The sequence below is a fragment of the Palaemon carinicauda genome, chromosome 43 (genome assembly GCF_036898095.1).
Source record: "Palaemon carinicauda isolate YSFRI2023 chromosome 43, ASM3689809v2, whole genome shotgun sequence".
Lineage (NCBI taxonomy): Eukaryota > Metazoa > Arthropoda > Malacostraca > Decapoda > Palaemonidae > Palaemon > Palaemon carinicauda.
The window spans coordinates 21,216,856-21,235,627 of NC_090767.1; the positions used below are offsets into that span (position 1 = coordinate 21,216,856).

The following is an 18,772-nucleotide window of genomic DNA, read 5'->3' on the forward strand; positions in this document are numbered from 1 at the left end:
CTAGTTAGCAGGAGGGGGTTGGGGGTAGACTAGCTACCCTTCTCACTCACACCTGTCAGTTGAGTAACCACTTTTACTTTTGGCTTGGTAGAGTGTAGACGTGCCGTCTCTCTCTCCCGTTAACAACCTGCCTTGACTTTATTGCTTTTCCTTTTTCTTTTGTGTGTGTCGATGTGTGTATGGTTTTTGTCCCGCTATGCGGACATGTCCTGGGATTGAGGGCCGGCGCTGCGGCACCTTTATGTCGTCCTTGGAGATAGACCCACATCTTTTAGGCCCGGCTTGCCGGGGAACTCAGTGTTCGCAGGACAACACCTGTTCCGAGTGTAGGGAGTGGCCTGCCTCCCAGTGGGAGAGGTTTGCGAGTAAGAAGAAGTCTAAACGCGAATCTTCACTTTCGGGGTCTTCCTCGAAATCGAAGAAATCACGGGCTTCTGCTTCCTCTACGCCCAAATCTCTGCCCGAAGCTAATCCTCGACGAGGCCCTTCCGGGGTACGGTCAAGCAGTAGCGCAGGGCTTGTGACTCCAGGTCAACCCTGGGGGATAGACGAGGATGATGGCTCCCCTAGTGAGTCGGCTCCTTCTCTTCCTCCAGGGAGCGCCTGTTCCTTGCCAGACCTTGGGTCTGGTTCCAACGCCGAGGAGTTAGCTAACCCACCAGGGGCGGTGGCAGGGCTCTCTCCAAGGCAAGCTTCCCCTTCGGGGGAACATATCTCTCGTTCGCGAGGGAAGGTGGCCTCTGTGCATCGGCAATCTCCTTACGCTTTAGGTTCTCCTCCAGGGGCGGAAAGAGAACCTTGTTATAAGCGTAGTTCTCCTTAGGACGAACTTTCCTCCCCTGCGGAGGATTTATCTGTTGACCTTAATCAGTCTCCCCCTCAGGCGGAGTCTGTTGTATGTTCCTCTCCGCTGGTTCGTAGAATGGAGGGGTGGGTAACCCCTCTCCACCCCGGGCGTTCTCCTCCTCGGGCTGTGAGGAGACGTCTTTTTAAACCTGCTGGTTCTTCTCACGTTGACCCTTCGGGGTCTCGTGACGATCACCCTTTGGGCTGGCGTGATCGTGAGTCTTCGGACTCTAGTCATGTTGATCCCGCAGGTTCTCATGACAGCAGGAGTCCTTTGGGTCTCCGTCGCGCTGAACCTTCGGGCTCTCGGGACTTGAAACCTTTGGGTTTCTGTTATGCTGAACCCTCGGGCTCTCGTAACGACGGTGACGTTGAACCTCCGGGTTCTCATACCGTCAGTCATGCTAATCCTTCGGGATCTGGTGACAGAGGAATCTCGATTCCTCATTACGCTGACCCTTCGGGGTCTCGTAACCTGAGTTACGCTGAACCCTTGGGCTCTCGTAACAATAGTCGCGTTAACACTTCGGTGTATCGTGACAGAGAAACTCCGGTTTCTCGTTGCGTTGCTCCTTCGAGTTTGCGCAACACAGTTCACGCTGAACTTTCGGGTTCTCGTGACCAGAGTCATTCTTTTTATGACAGATAGTTTTTAAACTCTCGTTGTGTTGATCGTTCGCGCTCACACAACACAAGCTATCGTGAACCTTCGGGTGAGCGTAGCAGTGAGTTCTCTCACCAACCTGAGGGCTCTTGCGCGCACGACCAAGTTGGGGCACACAATCAAGTTGGCGCGCACGGCCAAATTGGCGCGCGCAAACAAAATGGCGATCATGGCGCGCGGGTTCATCCTATGGCGCTCCATATGCACGAACTGCCTATTGCTCGCCATGCGTGCGAGCAACCTTATGCACGGCAGGTGCGCAAACAACCTCATGCACTCCAGGAGCGCGGAAAATGTGCGCGCAATCGGGAGAGGCGCGCGCGAGCCCCCTTCCGCCTACCAACAGTTTGGCGCAAGAGCGCACGACCATCTTGGCGCTCACAATCAGTCTCTCGAGCCCCTTGCGTCGCAACAGAGACAACGGTCGCCTGTGCGACCGAGCCCAGATCCTATCCCTAAGGGTAGGCCTGTGCCGATCTTGCCTGTAGGGAAGCCTCCATCGGACAAGAGAGTTAGGGAACCTGCCTAGGTTCCTAAACCCAGGGAGCAGTCCTTTCCTAAGGACCTTCCCCATAGTTCCACAGGAGCCCGTGACCCCCTGTGGCTTAGCACCTTATTCAATGTAATGCGCCAATCATGAAGGGAGTCGTTCCCCGCTCCCAGTCCTTGGGTGATACACCTAGGATTCCCCTGATTGCCTCCTCTCTTCCCGGGGTCCTCTCCTCCCTCGGATCCTAGGAGGAGGTTGGAAGTTCCCGCACAGGCGGGTCCTTCAGGCAAGGGGAGACGATCATCCCCTCGCAAAAGACCTCTGGAGGAGATTAGGCATGAACCTCAGGGTAGCCCCCTGCAGTTCAAGATGCCACAGGCCAGGCTAAAGGGGGAAAGGAAAAAGATTCGTCCTTCGCCCCCCGAGGAGGATAGGGTTACTTCCTATGGAGACTCCTTCCGTCCTTTACCGGTCGAGACAGTGTCTAAGGAGGCACGACCTGCGACCGGGCGGGACTCACCCCGTACGGCAACAGACTTACATTCTACCCGTAAGCTGACAGAGTCCTCTAGGCCCTTGGGGACAGAGGAGCTCCGGCCTCGTCGGAGGGAACCGAAGGATTGGTTCACTTACCCCAAATCCTCGGCCAGGCTTCCTTCCTCACTGCCTCCCAGGCAGCTGGAAGCGAGCACCTCCCGGTAGTCTCCCTATCCCCAGTCTATACAGTTGGTGACTTCGACCCACTCCGGGCTCCTATGGATGAGAGCTTAGACGTGGAAGGGCAGAGCGATCTCGAGGACGACGCTCTGCCAGCAGCCGCTAGCCCTAAGCATACAAAGGATGAGAGGAAGGAGTCGGAACATTCCTCCTGGCAGGTCCTAGCCTGCATCCATTCCATCAATGGACTTCAAGATCCATAGGCAGCCCCTCTAGATGGAAAAGGAACGGTCCTTGACCAGTTTTATGGCACTCAGAAACATCATAGGACCAGTGCAGCTTTGCCCTAGCCAAAGGCGTTGAAGAGTGCCAAGCAGAAGACGGTGTCCCAGGCAATTGGGTCCACCTCTTGTCTCCCCTCCAACTCGTCCTCCAAGCTCCTACCTCCTCCCTATGTGTTTCAAAGGAGGTACTACGAAATCCTCGGGGAATCTCTTCCAACGCTGCCTCTCGACCACTCTATAGCGGCACTCTCGAAGGCCACCCCCTTCGAGAAACTTATGGGACTTCCAGTCTCCTTTTCAGCCTCTGAAATCCTAAACCAGGAAAAGGTGGTGAAGTACACCATGCAGGCTACTTCATGGCTGGATTTCTGGTTAGGATCCTTAGGACAACTGATGCGGTCTAAGGACCTGTCTCGGGAGTCCTCCAGGAAGTCTTTGGAGACTTTCCTATTGTCTGGCACTCGGGCCATCGAGTTCCTTTCCCATCAGGTAGTGAACCTTTGGGCCAACACTATCCTGAAGAGGAGAGATGCCGTCATAGGCAAGCTCTATAGACATCTCCCTCAGGCCAAAGTAACGAGTCTGAGAAGTGCTCCTTTCGAGGGCAATTCTTTGTTCCATCCCGAGGACGCCGAGCGGGTGGCAGAGAGGTGGAGGAAGTCCAGTCAGGACTCCCTCATCCAAAAGGTCTTAACAGCTAGACCTTCCCCCTCTCAGCCACAGCGGAAAACACAGCAAAACCCGCAGCCGAAAAGGGCTAAAGACCCAAAACAGCAGGGTAAAAAGGGTGCAAAGCAGGCCTTTCACAGCAAAAAGTCCTTCCGTGGAGGAAAGGGTAAGAAAGGATCTAGCCGAGGCCAGTCCCATTAAGACAGGCAATCCTCCCATTTGCCCACGTGTGGGGGGGATGGCTGCAAAGCCGCTGGCAGAGGTAGCTTTACCACGGGGCCGAACCCTGGACGGTCGAGGTGATTCGTTCAGGGTATCGTATCCCGTTCACGCTCTCTCTCCCTCCACTGACTCGAGTGCCGATTCCATTGAACTCCTGTATGAAGGGATCCACACAGGAGTTTGCCCTCAGGGCAGAAGTCCAGTCCGTGTTGGAGAAGGACGCTCTCCAGGAGGTCCTCGACGGGTCCCCAGGCTTCTACAGTCGACTCTATCTTGTGGAAAAGGCGTCTGGAGGCTGGAAACCAGTCATCGACCTCTCGGCCCTGAACAGGTTTGTCGAACAGACACCTTTCAGGATGGAGACGGCCGACACAGTCAGACAAGCGATAAGACCCCAGGACTTCATCTGCACTCTAGATCTGAAGGACGCATACTTCCAGATCCCAATTCATCCGTCTTCCAGGAAGTATCTGAGATTCATGTTCAATCGGAAGCATTACCAGTTCTGGGTGCTGTGTTTCGGTCTTTCCACAGCACCCCAGGTATTCACGAGAGTTTTCGCCCTAGTGTCATCTTGGGCTCACAGAGTCGGCATCCGTCTCCTAAGATACTTGGACGACTGGCTGATTCTGGCAGACTCGGAGGCGGCCCTTCTCCGCCACCGAGACGAACTTCTAAGGTTTTGCCAGGATCTGGGGATCGTGGTAAACTTCGAGAAGTCTCAACTGCTCCCCTCTCAAGAACTGGGATACCTAGGCATGCGATTAGACACCCTAAGGCACAAAGCGTTTCCATCAGACGAAAGGATCCAGAGACTGAGGGAGATGGCACAGGTCTTCCTCAGTCGGGAAGAGCTCCCGACGCAGTATTGGCTTCGCCTTCTCGTTCACCTCTCTTCCCTGACCCGACTGATCTCCAAAAGTTGATTCAGGATGAGATCCCTCCAGTGGCAACTGAAATCCCAGTGGAACCAACACTCCGATTCCCGGGATCACCTAGTCCGCATAGGGCTAGAGGAACAGTCGGACCTCAGGTGGTGGCTGGCGGAGCCAAACCTCTGTAAAGGGGTCGATCTTCTCATCTCTCCCCCGGAATTGATGCTTTTTTCGGATGCATCAAAAGAAGGGTGGGGCGCTCACGTGCTGCACCATTACATCTCCGGCCAATGGTCCGAATCAGAAAGGTACCAGCACATAAATCTCTTAGAGATGAGGACAGCCTTTCTGGCCCTCAAAGAGTTCCACCAGGTCCTGGCGGGGCACTCCATCGTGTTGATGAGCGACAACACCACGGTAGTAGCTTATCTAAGCAAGCAGGGCGGTACCTTTTCGCAGCAGCTGTGCCATCTTGCTGTAGAGATACTCAGATGGGCAGAGGACAACTTGGTGACTATCAGCTCGCTTCATTCCGGGCAAGCGGAATGTGCTAGCAGACAAGCTGAGCAAAGCGACTCAGATAGTTGGCACCAAGTGGTCTTTGAATCCTCTGATAGCCAACAAAGTCCTGACTTTGTGGGGTTCCCCGACGGTGGATCTGTTCGCAACGGCCCTGAATTTTAGGCTCCCGTTGTACTGCTCCCCAGTCCCGGATCCCCAAGCTCTTTGGCAAGATGCTTTCCAACAATGGTGGATAAACCTGGACGCTTACGCGTTTCCCCCTTTCTGTCTGAGAAAGGTCCTCAACCAGGTACGAGCAAGCAACAACTTGCAAATGACCCTCATAGCTCCGCTATGGCATCACGCAGAATGGTTCCCGGACCTTCTGCATCTCCTCACGGAGATCCCGAGGGAGCTTCCTCCACAACACGACATCCTCAAACAACCACATGCCAACATCTTCCACAAAACCGTAGCCTCGCTTCGACTTCACGCTAGCAGACTATCCAGCACCTCCTTACACAGAGAGGCTTTTCGCAACCGGTTGGGAAAAGAATGACTGGACACCTCAGGAGATCCACAGAGGCAGTCTACCAGGCGAAGTGGTCAGTTTTCTGCGGTTGGTGTTGTGGAAGGGGTATCTCTCCCCTCGATGCCTCTGTTCCAACCATAGCGGAGTTTCTTGTATACCTTCAGGAAGAAAAGCTTCTCTCGGTCTCGGCAGTCAAAGGCTACCGCTCAGCCTTGAGTCTCGCCTTTAGACTGAAAGGAGTCGATATTTCCTCCTCGGAACTTTCTTTGCTCATACGCAGTTACGAGCCTACTTGTCCTCAGGTAGAGCTAAGACCTCCCCCTTGGAACGTGGTTCGGGTCCTCAGGTCTCTGAAGGGCTTCCCCTATGAACCACTACGCCAGGCCTCAGATTGCCACCAAACGTGGAAGACGGTGTTCCTGCTCGCTTTGGCTGCGGCCAAGAGAGTCAGCGAACTTCATGGTCTATCTGCTGATGTCTCCCACTCTAGGAGATGGGGGGAAGTAATCCTCAACTACGTTCCTGAGTTTGTAGCTAAGACTCAAAATCCGGGTGTACCAGACTCCAGGTTCGGCCCATTTCGGATAGAGAGAGTTCGTTTTGTAACCGAAGATCCAGACCAACTGTTACTATGTCCGGTAAGGAGTCTGAGGTGTTACTTAAAAAGAAGAGCAAAAGCTCGCCCCCGTGTACGAGCACTTTTTGTCAGCACGGGGAAGGTCAAGAGGAGGGTCACGAGGAATACTATTTCCTCCTGGATAAGGAAAGTAATCAAACGGCTCTATATCCAGATCCTCCTTTGTCCAACAGACCCAGAGCTCATGACGTCAGAGGCATTGCAACCGTCTCTGGCGTTCAAGAAGAATTTTTCTGTGGCACAGGTATTGGAAGCGGGCGTGTGGAAGCGTCAGACGACCTTCACAGCCCACTACCTGAAAGACGTAACCCACAGGAGCATGGAAACCTTTTCCATTGGTCCTGTGGTGGCGCACAACAAGTGATCTAATGCCTCAGGCTCCTTGATGGACAAGTAGCAGAGGGTTGAGGGCTGAGGTTACCCGGGTTAGTCTAGGGTGAATGAAAAGAATGTCTGGCTCACTTCTTTCTTTCTCCTTCTCCCCCCTGGGGAAATAGCTCTGCAAGACCGAAGCATAGCTGACCTCACCCCTCTGCAGGTAAGAATCATTTCCCTTGTGCATCCTGAGTATGAATGAATACTTTGTTACGTCACCAATACCTCTTGAGGGAGGGTATTGGATATGTCTTAGAATCCTCGAGTTCCTACTTGGAGGCAAGCCACGAGTCTCTCTCACACAAGCTTCTGCAGGCCGCTATCAGTGAGTTACCTTGTAACTACTTTGATTTTAGTGAGGGTAGGGTTCCTACTAATTAGATCAAAATCAATTAGAAGGAACCCCGGGTCATGACCAAGGCCAGTTGGTAGAACTTCCTCCCTCCTAAGAGTAAGTCACCCTATAAATAGCGAAGGTTTGTATCTGTGTCGGAACAAATAACAAATTTGGAAATAATTTGTATTTTTCTAACATACAAACCTGGAGTTATTTATACAAATTGGCCCGCCACCCTGTCCCCCTAGAAGTCCTGCCAGAAAGCAAAAGTGGTTACTCAACCGACAGGTGTGAGTGAGCGGGGTAGCTAGTCTACCCCAACCCCTCCCGCTAACTAGCGGATGGGGTGATTATCCCTCACTAAAATTGTCTTGGCTGGTTTTCAGCGTTGCTGAAAGTAATACCTTATAAATAGCTCCAGCTTTGTATGTTAGGAAAAATACAAATTATTTCCAAATTTGTTATATTTATTTATATTTAAAAGTGTATAAAACATTTTAGCTCAATTTCAGTGTACCGTAGAAAAGTCATGGAAGCAAAACAGGTATTCCAGGAGTTTCTAATAGCAACACGTACTCATTGTATTTCAGGTCATAACTTTAAGATAAACCTTAGACTCTTCCAGATCCTGATATGGCAACACTTGTTCATTTTCCCTCTTCTCTTCCAGGTAGTCAGCATTAGGTGTCGCAAGACGAAAGGTCAATGTAGACTTAAATGCGTCGTGGTCAGTGATGGTGGCGGGGACAAGACCTGTTTCCTCATCTACACTGCGGACATGTTCCTTTTTGAATGTTGCAATGGTGAGGCATATCTCTCTCTCTCTCTCTCTCTCTCTCTCTCTCTCTCTCTCTCTCTCTCTCTCTCTCTCTCTCTCTCTAGCCTTCTACCTGACCCCATTCTTGCTGCCTTTCTTCCACCTTAACCATCACTCTACTTACAATGTTTTCTCCCAGTGGGACCTTGGCACTGAAGGGCTTTCCTGGCCCCAACATCCAACTCTTATGAATGAGGAATAAATTTTACAAGATATGATTTTTATCTTTGTAGCCATAATATTATTATTATTATTATCTAAGACAAATAAAACTGTGTTTAGATTTATTCAAGTAAATTATTGTAAAAATAAATTGTTCCGTAACTGACATACAAACCACGCTTTGTTCCAACACCGAGTACTTACCTCGAACTACTTTCTTAGGAGTATCTGGGATCTCCTCCCAACCGACCAGAGTTTTGTGTAGTTTACCCTACTCCTGTTTTCTATGAGGGGCAACCTCAGGTGGTGTGATACGCGCCGTGAGGCGACCCCGGGTCAGAGAGCATGCTTGCTCAGGTCTCGATCCCCAGTAAGTTCTCTGGTCGCGTCGCGATAACATCTCGTCGCTCTCCTTATCCAGTGCGACCCTTTGTGTCTCACGCTGTTCCCACGTGGTACCTTTGTGTTCCCCCTTATCCTTTCCCTCGTGTTCCTCTGTCTCTAGATGCTTTACTAGTGCGTAATGGAGCATCCCCGCCGTTGTCCTGGGCCTATGGCCGGTAAATCGCGTGGTGCTTTCCTGTCGAAACCTGAAGTTGACCCGCACTCCTTGTATTCTTCGTGTAGGGGCAGCGTGTGTTCCCCTACAGCCACGTGTCCGTAGTGCGAGTCCTGGAACGAGGTGCAGTGGGTGTGTTATGGCACCAAAAAGAAGAAGGCATCGAAGAGATCACCTAAGAAGCCGAGCGTCTCTTCTCCTCTTGCTTCGCCGGGCATTGCGTCAGACAGACCCTCGCTGCGGCCTTCCCCTACCCAGAGTAGGGGACGAGGTAAGTCAGTTGCAGGGAAGAGGCCTGTGGCCCTTCCCCAGGAGTCTGATTTACGGGATAGTGGCATCATTCCAGGCAAGTGAGGGGCCTCAGGGAGGAACGGGAGTGTGTTCGGGCGACGGAACCCTGGTGCAAGCAGGGCCCGTCTCCTCAGATGATCCTATGTGGGGAAAAACTGTGCCAACCTCTTCTCCCGCCTCGTGGGCGTGTTTTTTAGGTGCTTCCGCAGCCGAGGGTTCTGCCGAGAAGGAAGACTCACCGCCGTCGGACTCCCTCGCGTGGGCGCTACTGAAGACGCCCTTCAGGTCTCCGTTGAGGATGGAGGAAGGTTTTGAAACCTGGTCCCCCATCGAGGAACTCCCACGCTCCCCGCCATCACCTTCAGCTACGTTTCCGTCCGTCTTCCTGCAGCCCTCTTCTTCCATCGAGCGACGCGTGGACCCAGCTACAACGCGGCACGAGTCGGGCCCGCCGGTGAGAACATGCAAGTCGTCGGGCTTCTCGGTCGAAGCCTACTCTTGCTCCTCGGAAGACGGAGCCCCGAGGGACCATAGGAGGAGACGTCGTGAGAGGTCCCGCAGAAGACGTTCTCGGTCTCGCTCCCACTCTAGATCCCGCCATGGGGGTAGGCGCTCAAGATCCCCCAGGAGGAAGTTTAGGAGAATTGACTCCCCGGGGGAAGAATGGGTCGTCATCCCTCGTAGCAAACTGATAGAGATGTCAGCAGTTCTGGGCCCCTCGAACTGGCTCCCAAGGGCTCGCTCACCAGGAAGGTACGTATCCAGCGGCAGATACGATCAACGGAGGGAGTCGTCTATTCAGGTCCCAGCGGACAGGCATAATTCCGTGAAGGTTCCGACTCCATCCGCCAAGCGGAGAGAGTCACCCCTTCGGTCTGGCAGCCGCGTCCCGACCTCCAAGTCAACGTCGAGTAGGCAGGAACGAGACAAGCAACTCCCTTCGACAAGCAAGCCCGCACCTACCTGGACCTCCGTAAGCAGGGACAGGTCCAGGATGGAGGCTTCCGTCCCGACGGCGATGCCCGTCCTACGCCCTGACCCGCCGAAGTTGGACCAGTCCAAGATGCCCCCCCCCTCCCCGCACGGCGACCTCCATCACAGGCAGCTGAACGTCCTACGGAGGAAACGGGGAAGGTTCAGCAGCAGAAGTTTCAGCCTACAGGAGGGTGATAGGACTCATTCGCAGGCATCATAGGCTGGACGAACCCGAGCCCTCCTCCGACAAAGTCTGGCTCTCGAGCCTCAGCAGGCTGGTGGATGCCCCGGTACAGCAGAGGCCCTCGCTAGCCCTGCCTTTGGCTAGGGATGTTAGGCTGGGTAGGGCCCACGTGGACAAGATCGTGGCCAACCATGCAGAAGCCCCCAAGACCCAGAGTTCCTCCAAGCTTCTTCAAGGCCTAAAATCCCAGAGCAGGTTTTACCTTCCTGAAGGGCATCGCTCGGGTCCCTGTACTGTGGAACCTGCAATTGCCACCCTAGGGCAAGGAGCAGCTGAAGAGAGGGCTACTACCGCCCCGATCTGTTTCTCCCCTTCAGAAGCTGCCATGATGGAGGAGATAGCCAAGGACCTGGTGAACGTCTCCTCCTGGCTGGATTGGTGGGCCTCCAAGCTGGTAGGTTTCCAGTCCTCCTACGACCTCACTATCCCGGAGATCCAGGCCTTGCTGAAGGAGCTGATTAGCTCGGGAGGTAAAGCCCCAAAGTTTCTCTCCTATCAATCAATCGCGCAGGCCGCCAATTGGGTTCTGCGAAAAAGGGATACGGTGCTCAACAAGCTCGTAAGGAGGCTCCCCGACAGAGAAGGGAGGTCCCTGAGGAGCCTACCCCTGTGGGATGACCCAGTTTTCCCCCTGAAGGCAGTGGAAGAGACGGTAGAGAGGGTCAGAGAGCTGAAGGATACGGGAGACTCCAGACCACCTCCAGCGAGAAGACCTACCCATAGAAGGGCGCCCTTCGACGCCTCCCATCCTCCTCGCGCCTCACCTAGTCAACCCAGGAGAGACACCCCTACTACGGCCTGGCCGCAGGCTTCTCAGCCCTCCCGTACAGGAACGTCTGCAATGCAATCATCCTTCAGACCTTCCTACGCAGCAGCCAGAAGAGGTCGTTCAGGCCGCGCCTCTAGAAGGAGATAGGGAGAGAGGCCCCCTACTCCTGCCGAAGCCTCAGGGGGGGGGATGCCTCAAACATTCTTGGCAAGCATGGAGAGACCACGGAGCAGATCCGTGGACCGTAGCAGTCCTGAAAGAAGGTTACAGGTTACCCTTCCTGGCAGACCCCCCACCTCTAATGCCAGATCAACAGGCAGAGTGGTTGGCACCCAAGGACCCCTTGAGAAGGACGGCCCTACAAGAGGAGGTCTCTGCGATGCTGGCGATAGGGGCGATAGAACCAGTCAAGAACCCGGGTCCGGCGTTCTACAGCAGACTCTTCCTGGTGGAGAAAGCGACAGGGGGCTGGAGACCAATCATAGACCTCTCAGCCCTCAACAAGTTTGTGTGCAAGACCGACTTCAAGATGGACACCCCGAAGTCGGTCCTAGCGGCCTTGAGGGAGGGGGACTTCATGATGTCCATAGACCTCAAGGACGCGTACTTCCAAATCCCTGTTCACCCCTCCAGCAGGAAGTACCTAAGGGTAAAATGGGGTGCCCAAGCATTGCAGTTCAAGACCCTCTGCTTCGGTCTGTCCACAGCCCCTCAGGTCTTCACGAGGGTCTTCACAACAGTCTCAGCCTGGGCACACGAACAGGGCAGCCGCCTGATTCGGTACTTGGACGACTGGTTGTTGCTTTCAGCCTCAGGGGAAGTACTGAGGGAACAAGGTGCGAAGCTCCTGCGGTTCTGCAACGTCCTTGGTATCATCATCAACCTAGAGAAGTCCTAACTGATACCCTCCACCAGGATGACCTACCTTGGAATGGTCCTGGACTCCCGGTTGGCGAGAGCTTTCCCTTCCGCGGAGAGACTGGACAACTTGGACCAGATCCTCCGGCCCTTCCTGTCGGACCAGCCCAGAAGAGCCAAGGACTGGCAAAGACTGATAGGCCACCTCGTGTCGCTGGAGAAGCTAGTCCACAGGGGAGACTCAAACTCAGGGGAGTCCAATGGAACCTAAAGGAGACTTGGAACCAGAGAGACTCCCCCCACAAGGTGGTCCCGGTGTTCCCGGAGACGAAGGAGGTCCTAGAGTGGTGGATCACCAAATCGAACAACCTCAAGGGAATGCCCTTCGCACCCGACCCTCTGGAGATGCTTCTGTTTACGGACGCATCCAAGGAGGGTGGGGTGCCCATCTCCTCGGCAGGACAGCAAGAGGAAGTTGGACGGACGAAGAGAAAAACCAGCACATAAACGTACTAGAGATGATGGCAGTGCGAAGAGCGTGCCTAGAGTTCGTCCATCAGCTCCAGGGAAACACCGTGGCACTGATGTGCGACAATGCCACATTGGTGGCCTACATAAAGAAACAAGGAAGACTAAAATTGAAGGAGTTGTGCGTCCTCACGTTGGGACTGCTGGAATGGGCCGAAGGGGAACAGAGCAAAATCTCAGCAAGGTTCATTCCAGGGAAGAGAAACGTCCTGGCCGACGGCCTCAGTAGAATGGGTCAAGTAGTAGGATCCGAGTGGTCCTTGCACCCGGAAGTGGCCAAGACCCTCATTCAAAAATGGGGATCACCAGTGTTGGACCTCTTCGCAACGAGACTGAACGCACAGCTCCCCGTGTTTTGTTCTCCTGTGCCAGATCCAGAAGCGGCGTTCGAGGACGCCTTCCAGCACCCTTGGGACAACCTCGACGTTTACGCCTTCCCTCCCTTCGGGATGCTCAGACAGGTCCTCAACAGGGTGAGGCGAGCGGACAACATGTGGAAGACTTTGCTAGCGCCCTGGTGGCCGGAGAGAGAGTGGTTCGCGGATCTAAAGGAATTGGCGTGCTTTCCACCTTGGCCCCTTCCGTACAGGCCAGATCTTCTCCGGCAGCCCCATTTTCAAAGGTTCCACGAGAACCCTCGGTCCCTCCGCCTTCACGCGTGGAGGTTATCGAGTGTCTCCTGAGGAAGGAAGGATATTCTTCGAGAACGGCAGCAAGGATGTCAGGGTATCTGAGGCGTTCATCAACTGCAGTATACCTGGCAAAGTGGGCCACATTCACTAAGGGGTGCGTCTCGAGGAGCATCAAACCATTGAGGGCCTCCGTTCCAGAGATAGCGGACTTCCTAGTCTATCTCAGGGACGAGGTAAACATGTCCATCCCAGCCATCAAAGGAGTCTGGGCTGCTCTGGGTCAAGTCCTCCTCCTGACATATCTCTATGTTCATCAGGAGCTTCGAGCATTTGTGCCCCCCTCAAGCCAGTAGGGTGCCCCTGTGGGATGTAGCCAGAGTCCTGAAGATGCTGTCAGAACCTCCCTTCGAACCCTTAACGGACATCTTGGACAAGGAACTCACCCTCAAGACAGTTTTTCTGTTAGCTCTGGCATCAGCAAAACGGGTAGGGAGTTGCACGGACTGTCGTACGAGGTATCACACTCGAAGGGTTGGCGTGAGGCTACCTTCAGGTTCGTCCCATCCTTCGTGGCAAAGACTCGGAATCCAGCCTTTTGGGATCCCAAGTTTGAAGGGTTCTCAGTGCCGGCAATTCCTCGATCGGACAACTCGAGGGACTTGCTGCTGTGCCCTGTCAGGGCAGTACGAAAATACTTAGAGAGGACAGCCAGTCTTCGACCCGAGATCAAGAGTCTGTTCGTCTCCTCGGGACTAGTGAAAAAGCCAGTCTCCAAGAATACTACTCTTTCTGGCTAGGCAAGTGATCATCAGGGCCTACAGTAGTGCTCGGGTCCCCCTTCCAGGAAAGCCCAGACCCCATGACATTAGGGGTCTAAGAACTTCATTGGCATTTGAGAAATATATGGCAGTGGGCCAGATCCTGAGGGCAGGTACTTGGTCTAGCCAGTCGACCTTCACAGCTCACTACTTGAAGGACTACTCGAGGAAGTCCCCAGACGGGTTCTCGATAGGTCTTGTCATTTCCGCGCTCCAAACGGTTTAAAGGTGTAGCCCCAGTGACAACCGCGGGTAGTAAGTCCAAGAGACACAGGTTCCTTCCTTAACCCCCTTGTTCTTCCTTCCCCTGCTCCCTTACTGAAATGACTCCAGTAGTCCCTTGAAACTGCCATGGGATACACTATCGTTGGAAGGACATGTCTCCTAGGATTTCTTGCAGAGGTGAGTTACTTAGACACTAAGATGGGTTTTTGGCATAGTTTTCTTTATTCCCTCGTGTTTTCCTTGGGGTCAGCAGAACCTAGTCTCCTATCTAGGTTCCTCTTATATTCTTCTCTTAGTCTCTAGGTCATGAAGGACACTCCCACCTCCTGAGGTATAAGTCTCTTAAGAAAGTAGTTCAAAGTAAGTACTGGGTGTTGGAACAAATCACAAATTTTAAGTAATTTGTATTTTTCCTAACTACTTACCTCGAACAACTTTCGGGTAATAGCCCACCCATCCTTCCCCGAGTGCCTCGCTGGACTTCATAGAAACCTAGCTATCAAGAACTTACTGGGGATCGAGACCTGAGCAAGCATGCTCTCTGACCCGAGGTCGCCAGGGCGCGTATCACACCACCTGAGGTTGCCCCTCATAGAAAACGGGAGTAGGGTAAACTACACAAAACTCTGGTCGGTTGGGAGGAGATCCCAGATACTCCCTAAGAAAGTAGTTCAAGGTAAGTACTGTTAGGGAAAATACAAATTACTTAAAATTTGTGGTATTTAATAGGGGTTATTACTTTCGGCGTAGCTGAAATGACGAGCCATTAACATTTTAACGAGGGTTTACTACCCCACCGCTAGTTAGCGGCGGGGTAGGGGGGGTAGCCTGTTACCCCCCCCCCTCACACACACACCTGTGCCTGAGCTCACTTTACTTTTGGCTCGGAGCGAGAACGGTTGTTTCTCTCTCTCTCCTCGCCTATTTTGGACTGCCACTAATTTTTTTGTCTTTTTACTTACTTTTTCTTATACTTATACTATATATATAATCATTCTTTATGTTTATGTATATATTTGTGTATATAAATGTATTAAGTTTTCTTTTCAGTGTTTGTGCTGTGTGTGTGACGTACCACATCAACACTTGCGTAGTGCAAGGCCACCACAGTTCCACTTCGTGGGGAACGACCTCTCCCTCTCTGGTCCATCGGTCTTCCTGTCGGCATATCCGTTAACTCGGCCACCTCAGGGGAATCGTCATCGCCTGGACCCTCTTCATTCATCTATTATCTTCACTTATCCTCTTTTCCTATGGGAAACGTATTCTCGGCGAAGGGAATGTGGCCTTTTTTTAGATTGACTACGGTCTCTCCCTACGCGAGGTCGTTCACCTTTACTACTACTACGTACTATTACGGTAGCTCCTTTCCCGTTGCGGGTTAGGTTGCTATTCCGTTTGTTTGCCTCAATTATTTTAAGTGAAATCTAATTGTATTTTAACTTTTCAGCTTTTTCCGTGGGGAACACTTCCCTTCGGGGGTTCAGAGGTTCTCACTATTATATTCTTAGATGATTTAGATAATTATAATTCTGTTTTTATTACAGTTACTCCCCCCCCCTTCGCCCGTGGATGTCATCAGGTGGGCGCATACTTAATTCTTATTTTATGTTTTTCCCTCGGGGTTCCTCTTTGGAGTTCCTCCCTAGGGAATTTCTGTTAAAATAATTATTTAATTTTATTTTCCCAGTTAACTATGCAGTTTTTCTTCGTTCGACTAAAGAGTGCCAACGAAGCAGAGCTGTCCCGTTCATGCCTGGGGATTCTGCTGTCGCTGCCGTCCCTCAGAGGACGTCGTCATGGGCGTTATCCCTTCTCTTAGAAGTACAGTACTCCCGTGACAACATGCCGGCACTTCAGATCATCGTAGACCGCTAATGGAGGTTCACCTCCAGAGGTTGGATAACTTCCCTTTCGAGGGAGGTTTCCTCCCCAGGTGTGAGGTTTTCTCCCTTCAGAGGGAGAACTTCCCATACCTTAATAAATTCATCGCCTTCGACTACTGTTGCTGCCCTGCGGCCAGACTTTTCTCCCTCCTTGCTGAGTTTCTCTTCCTTTAGGGGTGGAGCACAGTCTTGGCAAGTCTCTTCTACGAAGTGTTCACCTCTCTCGTTCGCGAGAGAGGCCACTCATAGAGACTTCTCTTCGGAGAATCGCTACTGCTAAGGTCAGCTTGCTGATCCACCAGCCCTAAGGGGCATCACCACGAGTGTCTTCAAGTCTCTTCTAGGAAGTGTCACCCCTCTTGTTCGCGAGAGAGACCACTCACTCATAGAGACTCCTCTTCGGAGGATCGCTACTGATAAGGTCAGCTTGCTGATCCAACGGCTTTAAGGGGCGTCATCACGAGTGTCCCCAAGTCTCTTCTACGAAGGGCACCTCTCTCGTTTGCGGGAGAGGTCTCTCATAGAGACTCCGCCTCGGAGGATAAGCAGAATTTCCAGTGACTTCTACCTTGTGCTGCAACGGGGTCCTTTGGACTTCGGTCCTGGACTCTAACACGGACCTTTTACGGTCCCATCAGCGGATGCTGGCCCTTCCAAAGGGCACATCTCAGTTCCTGATCGTCCTGCCAGCTGACCCATCAACCTACTAGCGCGCGTGCGCGATCACCGATCTTCATACGCACGCAAGTGCCGACAATCTACTTACGCTCGCAAGCACCGACGATCGTCCACGCGCGGGTACCGCTACCTTCGCGCGCGCGCTCGCTGATCTTCTTTCGCGCGCAAGCGCCGATGATCTTTTCCGCGTGCGGGTATCGATGGTCTCCCTCGCGCGCCGATAGTCTTCCGCGCACGCGCGCCAATGGTCTTACGCGCGTGCGCCAACAAACTCGTACGCGCGTGCCAACATTCTGGTACACGAGTATGCGCCGACGATCTTTTATTTTCGCCCACATGGGCTCTTCATTCTGATCCTGCACACAATCTGATTCCTGCGCACTATGAAGTCTCGCCCGCGCGAGCGCTCCAGCAGTTTCCTGCGCGCGAGCCCTGGGTATTCTCCATCGCGCAAGCCCAATCGCCAATACCCTCCCACGCACGAGGCTGCAGGACAACGCGTGGTAAGGGCGCCATCACCGCATTCCCCCCCCCCCCCCCGCAAGAGCAGAACAGCGCGCTTGCCGGTAGGGGGGAAGGTTCCAGAAAGGTCCAGGGACATTTCTTCCTTATCTTCTTTCTTCTTACAGGCGACTCCCCCTCCAGAGGGAGTGTCTGACAGCGCAGCCGGCAGCCCTGGTTTGGGGCTCTAATCAGAGCGGTAGCACAGGCTTTCAAGCCTGTTCTCTCTGAGTTGGGCCACAAATCCTTGGCTGCATTTACTGCCCTGGAGAGGAAAAGAGGAGTTTCGGACTCGGTAACTTCTCCGAGGACGAAGCTGTCTCCTCGTAAGTCTTCGAGGCAGGCACCCTCCCCCCTCAGACTTTTCTCCCTCCCCTTCGGACGAGGATTTCCCGTCCTCAGGAGAGTCACGTGAGGTAAGACGTTCCCCCATCACACCATTGAGGGAAACCCCACCTCGCGCGGTAAAGTCTTCTCGAATAAGGGTGGAGAAGAGACTGCCTCCGTCGTCATTGGAGTCCTGCATCCCTCCCAGGAGGTTTTCTCCCTTCAGATGGAGAACTTCCCATACCTTAATAAATTCATCGCCTTCGACTACTGTTGCTGCCCTGCGGTCAGACTTTTCTCCCTCCTTGCTGAGTTTCTCTTCCTTTAGGGGTGGAGCACAGTCTTGGCAAGTCTCTTCTACGAAGTGTTCACCTCTCTCGTTCGCGAGAGAGGCCACTCATAGAGACTTCTCTTCGGAGAATCGCTACTGCTAAGGTCAGCTTGCTGATCCACCAGCCCTAAGGGGCATCACCACGAGTGTCTTCAAGTCTCTTCTAGGAAGTGTCACCCCTCTTGTTCGCGAGAGAGACCACTCACTCATAGAGACTCCTCTTCGGAGGATCGCTACTGATAAAGTCAGCTTGCTGATCCAACGGCTTTAAGGGGCGTCATCACGAGTGTCCCCAAGTCTCTTCTACGAAGGGCACCTCTCTCGTTCGCGGGAGAGGTCTCTCATAGAGACTCCGCCTCGGAGGATCAAGCAGAATTTCCAGTGACTTCTACCTTGTGCTGCAACGGGGTCCTTTGGACTTCGGTCCTGGACTCTAACACGGACCTTTTACGGTCCCATCAGCGGATGCTGGCCCTTCCAAAGGGCACATCTCAGTTCCTGATCGTCCTGCCAGCTGACCCATCAACCTACTAGCGCGCGTGCGCGATCACCGATCTTCATACGCACGCAAGTGCCGACAATCTACTTACGCTCGCAAGCACCGACGATCGTCCACGCGCGGGTACCGCTACCTTCGCGCGCGCGCGCGCTCGCTGATCTTCTTTCGCGCGCAAGCGCCGACGATCTTTTCCGCGTGCGGGTATCGATGGTCTCCCTCGCGCGCCGATAGTCTTCCGCGCACGCGCGCCAATGGTCTTACGCGCGTGCGCCAACAAACTCGTACGCGCGCGCCGATAGCCACGCACGCGCGTGCCAACATTCTGGTACACGAGTACGCGCCGACGATCTTTTATTTTTGCCCACATGGGCTCTTCATTCTGATCCTGCACACAATCTGATTCCTGCGCACTATGAAGTCTCGCCCGCGCGAGCGCTCCAGCAGTTTCCTGCGCGCGAGCCCTGGGTATTCTCCATCGCGCAAGCGCAATCGCCAATACCCTCCCACGCACGAGGCTGCAGGACAACGCGTGGTAGGGGCGCCATCACCGCATTCCCCCCCCCCCCCCCCCCCGCAAGAGCAG

At 53.5% G+C, this 18,772-nt stretch overlaps 1 protein-coding gene across 3 annotated transcripts in view; it reads left to right on the plus strand.

The window, feature by feature from the left end:
• The window catches only part of LOC137633654 (cAMP-dependent protein kinase catalytic subunit PRKX-like), a 112,791-nt gene that overhangs the window by 39,030 nt on the left and 54,989 nt on the right, over positions 1–18,772 (plus strand). For 2 of the 3 annotated variants that reach the window (XM_068365904.1, XM_068365905.1), the window contains one exon: positions 7,760–7,892. The exons of the other annotated variant lie outside the window; for it this stretch is intronic. In XM_068365904.1, coding sequence (XP_068222005.1) covers positions 7,760–7,892 — 133 coding nt within the window. The remainder of the gene's footprint in view (positions 1–7,759; positions 7,893–18,772) is intronic. 3 annotated transcript variants of the gene reach the window in all.